Source organism: Phragmites australis, chromosome 10 (assembly GCF_958298935.1).
Source record: "Phragmites australis chromosome 10, lpPhrAust1.1, whole genome shotgun sequence".
NCBI lineage: Eukaryota > Viridiplantae > Streptophyta > Magnoliopsida > Poales > Poaceae > Phragmites > Phragmites australis.
This window is the reverse complement of record NC_084930.1, coordinates 33,189,950-33,201,803: the sequence shown is the minus strand read 5'-3', so window position 1 is coordinate 33,201,803 and position 11,854 is coordinate 33,189,950. Positions and strand designations below refer to the sequence as shown.

Here is an 11,854-nt window from a genome sequence, read left to right as displayed (position 1 = left end):
GACGACGGCTTCGTTCGAGCACGACGCCATGCTGATGGCGGCCTTCGATCATGACGCGATGGTAGCCGCCTTGGGCTTCAACCACAACAGTGGTCTGGCTGGGAACGGGCTTCACCGCGACGACATCGCCAACGTCGTCTTCGACCATGACAACGCTTTGGATGGAAAGGGCTTCCACCACGACTACATCACCGGCGCCGGCTCCAGCCACAATGGCGCTCTGACCAGAGAGGGCTTGCATCACGCCGACATCGCCGATACGAGCTTAGACCACAATGGCACTCTAACCGGAGAAAACGCCACAGAGAATTTAGAGGTAAGCCACAACGATCTATAGTTGTCTTACTGATGCTAGAACATTCAGGTTTATCAAAACTGAAAGCTATATACATAGCTGACAATAAAATGCACTTCTAGTTCGTCTGATGGTCACTTGTGGGATATTTTCTTTGATTCAATAAATTTATCACTAATTTCTGTACTTAATGTATGTCTATAGGTGAACAATCGGATTGCATCCTCAGAAAATGTATTGACAGGGGGAATGTGCTTTGCATCTGAAAAAAAGACCCGCAACTTCTATAATTCTTATGCTAAAAAGATTAGATTCAGCATCCGATGGTGCCACAGGAAACAAAGATCTGATAGCACTATATCTTCAAGATATTTACTTTGCAATAATGAAGGTATGAAGGGTACTCATCCAACTCATGAAACAAAGACAGCACAAGCTTCTTTGAGAACATATTGTGGGACTCGTGTTCAGTTCTCCATCACCAGGGAAGGTATTTAGGAGATAAAAAAAGTTTTACTTGAACACAATCATTTTTTTTAAGTCCGGATAAGGCGCACATGCTTAGGTCATAACGTCAAATGTCAACTGCTGATCAGCATATAATGAAGAAAATGCGGGCAGCAAGAATCAAGCAATCTGAAATATTCAGTTTCTTTGAACAGTGGTCTGGCAGAGCTGAAAATGTTAACTCCTTACAGATTGATTGCAACAATTACATTAGAAGTGAGCGCAAGAAGTATTTACAGACCAATGATACACAAATACTATTGGAGTATTTAAGGAATAAACAAGCTCAAGACCCTTCATTTTTTATGTTGTGCAAATAGATGAAGAGACTGGCCGGATATCCAATTTTTCTAGGCTGATGGACAAGCTATCATGGATTACTCTTGCTCTGGGGATGCAGTTTCTTTCGATACGACATTTCAAACAAATAAGTTTGAAATGTCATTTGCTCCTTTGTTTGGAGTTAACCATCACAAACAGACTATTGTTTTCGGTGCAACATTATTATACGAGGAATCCGCTGAGTCATTTGTGCAGTCTTTTACCACCTTCCTGCAAGCAATGTCAGGTAAACAACCTGAAACAATTTTCACTAATCAGCGTGCTGCGATGGCAAAAGCGATTGTTATGGTTTTCCCAGACACAAGCCATCGTCTCTGTTTGTGGCATATCTACCAAAATGCTCCAAAACATCTTAGCCATGTAATTACCAACCACTCAGAATTTCTTTCAGAGTTTAAGAAATGTGTGTATAAAGATAGGTCAGTAGCACATTTTAATAAGGTATGGGAAGAGTTGTTGATTAAGTACAAATTCGAAGGAAATTCTTGGTTAGAGAATATGTACAAGTTGCGTGAGAAGTGGGCTATTGTCCACCGACAAGATTCTTTTAGTGCAGAAAAGTCGAAGGATTTTCTTCCCCCAAAGTGGTTTGTTATTCTCGAAATTTATCTTTATCTTCGGAAAAGGTCTACACCCAGGGTATCTCGTATACATGAAAGTTTATCTATAAAGATGAAAAAAAAACTCCGAAAGACTCTCTCTGTATATACGGAACCTGTAGACCCTACGGAAGAGAAGATACAAGCCATTACAAGACGCAAGCGACAAGCAATTAGCATACAAGCCAGAAGCCACTCGCAACCAGATCTTCTCCGACTACACGCAAGGAAGTCGTCAACTAAGTTAGATCTATCTAGATTAGCCATGCACCCCTTGCAACAGTCTAAAAAATCAATACAAGATAAACATGATATATGACTATTATCTTAAAGGACATCTGAACCTATATAAAAAATAATTCTATATATTCCTATAATTTATCTACTCAAAATATCTCCTATCTATCTTATAAATTTATAAAATTAGTTATTCATCCATCGTCGACAAGAGTAAAGATTGAAGTCGATGGACAGTGCAGTATGCGGAGAGGGAGAAGGGAAAGTTGGAGCTTTTCTCTGGAATCCAATGCCAATTTCTTACTTTCAACATGTCACACTGCTATAGGCCGGTGGCACACATTGAGTTGTATAACGGTTACACAAATTGAGTTTGAGTCGTGCTGGAAGATTCGAGCGTGGCCCCATATCTCGACTGATAGAACTGTCGGGTTTTGCCGGTTGTTGGCCAACCATGACTCCAATCTTAAGCCTGTAAATTAAAATTTGGACTCCTGTATTAATTTTCGAGTCAGAGCCTCAGAGGTCTTGCTGCTACCGCAGGTTAGTGGCTACAGCTACTGCAGATTGGTCATCAATTTGACTGAAATTTTGACAAGTAACACATACCGATAGATAAGTTTGGTGGTTCATTACTGATGCGATTTACAAAAAGGCTACACACATTAGTTGCAAACTACAGTACGAGCAGGCCATAGGTTCTATGTACATGAATACATGATACACACACATGTGTACAGATAATACACTCAGGCTCGCCTGCATCTGATCCAGCATCCATGGCTTCATCCGTGGACGAACAGAGCAAAGAAGCCACCGACTGTGGTGGCTACGGCTAAGCCCCAGACGACGGCGCCGGCAACAGCCGAGGGCATGACTGCCGCCACCTTCCATGCGAAGGACAGGGTGAGCAGCGTGGTGAGCGGCCACACCGCGCGCCTCGCCCGCTCCCTCGCGGGGGACCCGGGCGCCGCGTGCTCGTACTCGCGGAGGCAGCCGAAGAGGAGCAGCAGGGCGATGTACGAGCCGGCGACGAATAGCACGGAGGCGGCGTCCCCCCTGGCGCGGTAGATGGCGAGCGCGGAGTTGAACGTGAGCACTCCGAAGCCGGCTTTGGTGATCCACGAGGGCGCCAGGTTTCGGTTATCCGCCATGGTCAGATCTGTGGAGCAAAAGTGAGAACCTTATCTGGTTGATGCCAAAGTCGTCGTCGAGGGCAACCAAGTCAAGCCGTCGTTTAAACTGAGTCACCCTGCTTCTATCCAATCTAAGGCTATATCCAATCGTATTCTCTCCATTTTGTCCCCTTTCTGATTTTTTTTCGTTCTTATTCCTTTTATTTTCTCTTATCTGCAATAGTTTATCTTTAAGGGGAATCGTGAAAGAAAATGTGAGAGAATTCCATTCTGAATAGAATGAACAAACCTAGAGATATACGCTATATTATAGTTATTGGTTAGTGACTTAGAGCAAATAAAAAGAAAGAAATCTAAGTTAGGTGACTACTTTTTTGACAATTTAGCTATACAGTAATGATATTATCTTTGATAAGAAAATAATAATCTCTTTTATGCAGGTATTTTTTAAAATACTTATTGGTTGAGATTTTAAAAATTAATGTAGCAGGAAAGCGAGAGAGAAAATATAAGCATGATGTAGCCAACATTGGAGGTTGTAGTCATGAAACTCTTCGTCAAGAATGGGTGACGATTTGGTACAAGATTACGTGATTGATTATTTACATTCATATGATCTTTTACGCTTATATGTCTTTTAACATTCAGTTATAAGCTAAGATGATGTAATAATGACCTAGATTGTATATATCACACGGTACAAAAGGCCAAGATTTTTCTCCAATTGTCTAAAAGGATACGCAAGCACCTGCACTACTGCTCGAGCTTAAGATAGAAACAAGATTGGTCTACATCTAATCCTCTTGTCGATGCTCCATTGTCACCAATGTAATCAAAGATAATACCAACCATGCTGTCATAGAGATGGCCAAATGGGCAGCCTCGCCCGGCACGGCACGGGCACGTTTAGGCATGGCCTGATCGTGAAAATTTAAAAAAAATCATAAAATCTCGTGCTCACCAAGACTTAAAGACATAAACTTTTGCTTAGGAGTCAAACACGTTACAATTGCACATACTATATAATAATAAATCTAAACAAAATATATAAGATCTTAAAAAATAAAAAATTAAATAAATCGTGCTGTGCCGTGGCTCCCGCCCATACCGAGATGCCAAGATCCCGACTCATCATGGAGTTAGAAAGAACACCCAACCCGCCGGCGTCCATGGCGACGGCCATCAGTCAGACCCAACACTCCTAATGCTAGTTTTTTTTTAACATTAATTAGGTATTCACCTAAGGAAAAAAAGTGATGTGATAAGTAATTAAAAGATAAAAAAGAATGAGCTTATTTTTATGAAAAATACTAGCTCTTTAAACAATATTAGGTGGCTGTAAGATAATAAATTATTTTAAGAGATTAAAAAACTAACAAGATACATACATTATTTAAAAACTTACTTTTTAACATTAATTTTAACTCTCTTTTTTAACACTTCTAAGGTCTTGCATGCGGGGTCGGTTGAGATTCTACACGTTGACATTTTTTACTCGGCAATCTCTGGGCCATCTAATCTCGAATTGCGCAAAGCATGACTTTTTTACTTCATAGTTTTGATCGTTGGAGGTTGTATATTGTGTGGTATAAGAATTGGAGGTTGAAATCCGAACTTCGCTAATAGTTTAAGGGTGTAAAATAAATTTTACCTAAACTAAAGACGGTGCTAACCATGTCGTCAACCTAAGGCTGGTATAACCACATAATTCACCGTTAGCTCATCGAACTGGTGAACGAAGTTCGGGTATGCACGGTGTATCTGCACACTGGACCAAAACGTTTGTGCAACCAAACTAAGTTAAACAAACAAATAAAGTAAGTAATAAACAAGTACGTAGAAAGTTCAAAACTATTACCCTCCGCCTGCACCACAACGACTCCATGATCGGGCTGTTCACGTTGTACGCAGTGAACTGGTATGCGCTATGGTCCACAATGGGCTTGTCGATGGCGATGCGCTTGTAAGACCACATCTAAAGCAGCAGGGGACACCCAATGATGACCGAGTTGTTGTCGGTCTTCGTGCATGTGTCGCACAGGCTGCAGTACATCGCAACCAGCACAACAAAACCCCAGCTGTACTGTGGGACCTCCCTTAGGTCGGCGTCTGTAACATCTCTGGCGTAGGGGATTATGGTCCTCGAGACCGTGTTGCCGTTGGTCTCAGTGAACATTACCCACCTGAACAACCATAGGAGGTACATCTCCAGGTGGCGGGACACGTCCTCGTCACCTGTCAGTGGGTGGATATTGTCTGCCTGTTAAAAAATGAACAATTACAAATATCCTCATCCGTTAGTAACATAACAGAGATGACAAAATAGTACAAGACATATGTACCATACACTGAACGACAAAAGCCTTTGTCCGGTCGTGCTTCTCGGTCCCTGGAAAAGCCTTGAACGAGGCTAGGCCATCCCTTTGTTGAACGACGAAGAGGCGTTCGAGCATCTCGATGCGCCAGCCCACACCCATGTCCAGCCCCAACAGCGGCACCTTTACAAGGCAGACCCATCAGCAGCGACACGTCCTCCTCGAGCGTGGGTGTCATCTCACCGCACGGGAGGTGGAACGTGTGTGTCTTGGGACGCCACCTATCGACAAGGGCCGCGAGGAGGGTCCTGTCGTAGCTGAATCGTGTGGCAGACTCCAAGGCCCCCTCCAACACTTCCACCTCCACCAGCCGACACAGCAGAAGTAGGCCAGCAGCACGTAACCTGCACACATAATACAGTTAGCGATGAATACCGATACAAATTCATATGAAACGTTAAATTGAAATCGGATGAACCTCGGGATCTAGTGCTTGTCAATCCTCATGAGCTCATCTGACACACGGGGTCGTAGTACCTGGAGCTCCTCAGCCTGCACCGTGATGTAGTACGAACAATGCCTACCATCGAGCTGAGGGTCAAGCAGCTATAGCTGCGCCATACCTGTATGCTCACAAGTTATTTACAATTTTATAAGCAAAACAAACACATAGTAAGAAGTCTTGGAACAGTATCGTGACCTGTGAATTTCGATGGCAAATAGAGGGAAGAGAGATATTTTTTAATGGCAAATAAAGATTTTTTCCTAACAAGTAAGCGTCCAACATATAGCATGGCATGATAGATTGTTCAAATCATACACAAATAGTGACAGTTTTAGTACTAAAATAGTAAAGTATAATATTGTGCACACGAATATCCATCACACCACGAATTACAACATTAATCGAACTCATTATGCCGACGAAGCCGACGATCGATGACCACGAGGACGTCTCCCATCCGCAGCAAACCCGGAAGGACCTGCTTTCACAGGGTTCACACTTGGGACAGCAACTGTGCATTTTTGTAAGTGTGTCCTGTTCGGTTGCACTCCGGCTTCTACTTCATCTATATCATTATGGAGCCTCGTAGTCATGTGCTATCCCTTCTTCTTATTCATCTTGTTAGGATTAGGGATGAAAACACAATTGGACCCCGGTTTCTTCGTGAAAGATCCATAAATCCCAAAACTATATACCTCATGGTTCCAGGTGTCGAACAGAACTTCCTTCTTGAAGTAGTCTGGAACATACTTTTGAGTTCTCATCCCCATCACAGCACACATGGCAATCAAATGGGAGCATAGCTTCTACAGTAGCATTGGCTTGTAGCAGGTGCAAACACATCTGTCACTGAAGATGGTGGACTCGTGAATAACTCTCTCATGCTTGCCCTCTCTCCTTCATTTGTCCTTGCATAGAATTTTGTATCTGTGTTGTGCTGTTCTCATAATCTTCACCCGACGCGTCTTTGCCTTCTCCATCTTGTCTTCCATATACTTAGGCATCTTCGTCTCATAAATCAGACGAGCATCATTTAGCGCCGTGTGCGCTATTGCGTAACGCTCCCTAAAATATTTGCATGTCTCCTAAAGTATGAACTCTACGATCCCTACAAGCGACAACCCCTCACACTTTTAATCACCCAGTTGTAAACCACTGCTAAATTTGTTGTCATAATGTCATACCTAGCCCCGTTGGTGTTGTAGAGCAGAGCTCACTTCTCATTCGGCTCATTATGAATCCACTCGCTAAATGACCTGATAGATGACCCGATCTTTCACGTTATGCCAGCATCATTATCCATTAGTAGGGACTCAAGAGGTATTGGTTCTTCATCTGTTCCTCTCACGGGCCTCCTTGCATGCTCCTATGTTTGCTTCTTCATCAGCTCATCCAGTGTCTTCCAAAGGGCATCAAACTTCCAATACTAGTTCTGACCGCATAGCCTCTTGAACATATTCATGAGATTCTTGTTCTTGAATTGACGAAAGAAGTTTGCACCCGAATTCCTCATGCACCACCTATTTTGTAGATCTGGACGCACAGGTCCCATCACACCATCGTCCATTATATTCTGCATATCCTGAATTACAGCGAGCATCCCAGCATGTCGGTCATATATAAGGCACACGTTTCACCGAGCACCAATAATTATCATCCTAACATGATACATAACCAATATCAACTGGTGGTGTTCTCACTCTCCATAAATGCAAAGGCCAACAGTAACACTTGGTTGTTCCCATTAACCCCAATAGCAGTCAGGATCTGTCTGTTGTACATGCCGGTAAGGAAAGTTCTGTCGATGCAGAGGATAGGCCGATAATGCTCAATAGCTTTTTATACATGATCCTAATGAGAAGAAGCATCGTTTCAGGACATACTGACCAAATTTCGACAGCAATGGGTACTTGTCAATGTCGTAATAGATCCCAAGGTTCCTTCGAGCAATAGTCTGCAGTAAGTGCGGAAGGTTGTCATATGACGCTTCGTAGGTCCCGAACCTCATATCAATTTCCTTCCTCTTCGCCCTCGATACCTTGTTGTAGCTGATAGTGTACTTGTAACCCTTGCCCTAGTTCGTAGTTTGGGTTGTTCATAATCTGGGCGTACATCATATTGGCGACAAAGGCTGAGGTGATGTTCATGTGGCTGGGCTCAAGTTCGTCCATCGTGCAAGTGTGGTCCATCACAATCGACACCTCACAATACTCAACTCACCCCTTTGAATTCGTACACCCGCCACGGACAACCCTCCTTCACACACTTGATATTATATTCCTTTTTTTTATTTATTTGACAACATAAAACTGTCATCGAAGCAATATTGTCCATTGAGTCACAACATCCTTCATGGCCTGACTGGCAGGATACCTAACACCCTGGATCACCTCATTCTGCGTATACTTCTAGACCACTTGATTCCCCTCATTCACCACAAGGTTGTTGAAGTTGAGATTGTTCTAGTCTGCAGGAACCGGAGCATCGTCCTCGTCATCCGACATGTCATACTTAGAGGATTTGTCAGCTTGAAGATCATCCCGCTCCATCTGTTCAATTAGAGAAGGGATTCATTTCCCCTCGTCTGATTCACCGGTCGGTTCAATCGGATAATCCGATGAATATGCATCATCTATACTCTTTATCATCACCCTTCTCCTCCACGTACCCTCTATCCTACATCTCCCCAACTGCCTCCTTATTCTTCCATTGCACAAGCAACATATGAGGCCAACCTCTATGCACAACATCATGCAGGTACATTTTCCATAATTCATCTTCCCTGAGCAGGTACACCTCCTAGTACACACTATTTCTCAGACGGTTGCCCACAATGCTAATGGTTATTTCTTGAACCTCATGGTCTATTCTAAAACCCTGCATTAACCATGCGTACAAATGTTCGATATTTTTGTGCATAGGTCTAGAGGTTACCCCTTCCGAACCATACATATTTAACTGTCTCCATAAAAAATCCTAAAATACCATTGATCCGACATACCTAGTAACCATCGACAAAATCTAACATTAATGCGAGAGAATAGAAATAATTATGTAAAACTACATCTACAATGAAAAATTCATTACAAACACGGCCCACTATACTGCAACAGAATATTAGTGGGTCGCTACATTAAACACTTCTAAATCCTACATCTACTATCTCATTTATGTCTACGCTATATCTAAATCATATATCTATGACCTAATATATGTCTAAATACTATATCTAATTACTAAAATATACATACAAACATAAGCTAGTTGCTAAACTATGTTTAATCAAATACTATATCTAATTACTAAAATATACATACAAACATAAGCTAGTTGCTATACTATGTTTAATCCTAATTCTAAACCTAGATCTACATTCTAATCTACGTTTAATGACTATCCTATCGGATTTGTAAAAAAGTCCTAGATCTAACCTATATCTATGTTAAAACCTAGCATTAGTGACTATCCTACCGAGTTTGTATAAAAACAGAGAAAAAACATACCTCTTTACTCCGACAGAGCTTCGCTGTAAATTTGCCCCTCCCTCCCCCCCTCTCTCGGCTGAGTTCGAAGCAAATGGGGGCATTGACGTTAAGAGATCTCAGCCACTGAATGGGCGAGAGAATTTTTGAGTGGGCTTGTGGATGTCGCAACGATGAAGAACTCGTCCGTTTAGCGGACGAGATCAAGATCTCGCTGATCATCGGGTGATGCTAGTCTACCTCTGCTATTTTTTTCATATTTTTACGTAATCTTGTGTGTATATATATATATATATACACACACATACTCTTCTAGCCACTTGCTGATAGCATGAGTAGACAGGGACCAGGTCCTTCGGTGACTAGTTAAGGCGGTGCTGTGATCTTTCCAGATTTCCAGCACCGTCGCTCGAGGCAGGCGGCGGAGTGCCATAGGCTGGTAGGCGGCGAGCTGGCGAGCCTCGGGGAGAACGGAATGAAGAAGCATCCAGGCGACAAGGACCCTGCTCGGAGGCGGATTCGTGCTGGAAGCATGCTAGGGGTTCGATCGCGGATTGCCTAGAAACCTCTGCACAATGCAGGGGTTATCGGTCCTACAATGCATACTATCGGGAAGTTGTATACAAGAATGTAGAGAAAAGGAAGTGAGAGATGAAATCAGATTTTCTCATTCTATATTCTCCGATGCATACAATGTCATCCGTATATATAGCCACACATGAGAGGATTGAATAAACAAAGAGTGTTAAAAAAAATTATGCTAGACGAGCTAAAATATTGATACTATAGAGGTTATGCTTTAAGAGGTTTTAGACATCCACATAAATGGAGATTTCAGAATATTATGGAGGAAATTAAGATTGTCTGGTGCTAGCTAATTTACACGTTATAATGTTGTAAAATGCAAGTTGAGGGAAAGAATAACTTACTAGGAAGACTGACCGATACAGTTCATCGACCTCCCGATGGCACGGCAGTCCACAACGTTCACCCGCGTACGCATATATATCGGGACGTGTGTCCTTGCTTTTCGTTTTCTGGCTATAAGGGATGCCCTGCCTCTCCTTGATGCACTGAACTTTCGAATGGAGTTTCCACGCAAGTACGAGAGTAAAACAAACACACAACTTAAGCAATGGAAAAACTGAGCGCGCAACCACAGGCTAAGTTCTGAACCTTCATCTCAACACGTCTTAAAAGAAAAACCCCGGAAAATCTCCTGCTCAGTTGACTGAAATCGTTCTATCGAGATCGGATAATCCACGCCCGTCAATTGAGTTCCGTGTTCTCAGTTCAGGGGAGGGTAGGTTTCTAGTAAATACAACTCCGTAATTTATTGTGCATACCTCGTCTATCTCAGTTGTCCATATCTTTTATTCATCTATTAATTCTTTTATTTATTTAATATTTTTTAGATCGAGATAGGCGACTAGAAAGTGTAAATAGACGCTTAACCAATTTCTTTTAAAATTGACGGTCTTTTCTTATTCTTAAACCCAACGCATCTCAAAACTATATACAGAAGCAAGAGAGAGACAAAAACAAATGCAAAACTTTCAAGATCAACGCTCCTCTTAGATAAATATGAACACTAGATTCCAGTTAATACCATATTAAAAGTTATAGCACAGAGGAATCAAGCAACTTGATGAAAGACACCTAAACACAAGAGAACTAGCTGCCGAAAGAAGAGATTATTTATGTTGATGGATCTAGCCAGTTGAGAAAATTTAAGACCAACTCATATGAGATGATTCACCCTCTAGTAATAAGAAGAACACCCCTTACATGACTCAAAATAAACAGCTCTCTAGTAAAACGAAAATCAACAAGAAAATACAAGAAACTAGCAAGAAAATACGAGATCCAAAAGCAAGAGACTAGAAGGAGATGAACTCAAACATATCCAAAAACACTTTCTTCATTAAACTCAGATGAACGCCCTCCTTTAACAGATTACAAAGTGTTTTTGTCACAAAAACTCTTGCCTAAACATAGGCTAAACACTACTCTCTCTCCCTTTCCACACAACACAGATGGTAGGCTCTTAAAACTCTCCAAAAACTCTAAAAGGCTCTCCTCCAACCACCAGCTATACCTCTCTATTTATAGACCTAGTGAGCTTGCTTAACTTTTAAACAATCACGTCCCTAAACTGCCCTTCACTTACAATGTACTCTCACATACCACCAAGGTAGTTTTGTCCGAATTTTTCTCCGTCCATCGGATGGCTGTAGTGCCTTCATGACTTAGCTTCACCTTGACGTAAGCTTCACGATGATACCACGTGCACTCCATCCTCCCGCGATTTCTTCGGCCAAACCGAGAAACCGTCTTGCACGTATCTCAAAGCATGAGTCAGAGTCACTTGCTTACACCTTAAGCAAGTCTTTCGATGTTGGCGTGTGTACTCCGTCTTACGATCTTGACCGTCGG

At 42.2% G+C, this 11,854-nt stretch overlaps 2 protein-coding genes across 2 annotated transcripts; both read right to left on the bottom strand.

The window, feature by feature from the left end:
• Positions 1-2,592: 2,592 nt before the first annotated feature.
• Positions 2,593-3,192, bottom strand: LOC133931320 (uncharacterized). Its single transcript, XM_062378173.1, has one exon. The coding sequence runs from the start codon at positions 3,132-3,134 to the stop codon at positions 2,766-2,768; it is 369 nt and encodes a 122-aa protein (XP_062234157.1). The 5' UTR covers positions 3,135-3,192; the 3' UTR covers positions 2,593-2,765.
• Positions 3,193-5,091: 1,899 nt separating this feature from the next.
• Positions 5,092-6,706, bottom strand: LOC133930277 (protein MAIN-LIKE 2-like). Its single transcript, XM_062376919.1, has 4 exons — positions 6,632-6,706; positions 5,969-6,054; positions 5,607-5,835; positions 5,092-5,376 (listed from the first exon to the last, which is right to left on the bottom strand). The coding sequence occupies exons 1-4, from the start codon at positions 6,704-6,706 to the stop codon at positions 5,092-5,094; spliced, it is 675 nt and encodes a 224-aa protein (XP_062232903.1).
• Positions 6,707-11,854: the final 5,148 nt, after the last annotated feature.

Bases quoted from the DNA above. Each gene is read 5' to 3' on its own strand.
- LOC133930277 (XM_062376919.1), bottom strand. From the start codon at position 6,706: ATGGGGATGAGAACTCAAAAGTATGTTCCAGACTACTTCAAGAAGGAA. The intron at 6,055-6,631 runs GTATATAGTTTT...GTGAGCATACAG, and splicing joins TCGACACCTGGAACCATGAG to GTATGGCGCAGCTATAGCTG. The intron at 5,377-5,606 runs GTTGGGGCTGGA...ATTTTTTAACAG, and splicing joins TGCCTTGTAAAGGTGCCGCT to GCAGACAATATCCACCCACT.
- LOC133931320 (XM_062378173.1), bottom strand. From the start codon at position 3,134: ATGGCGGATAACCGAAACCTGGCGCCCTCGTGGATCACCAAAGCCGGC.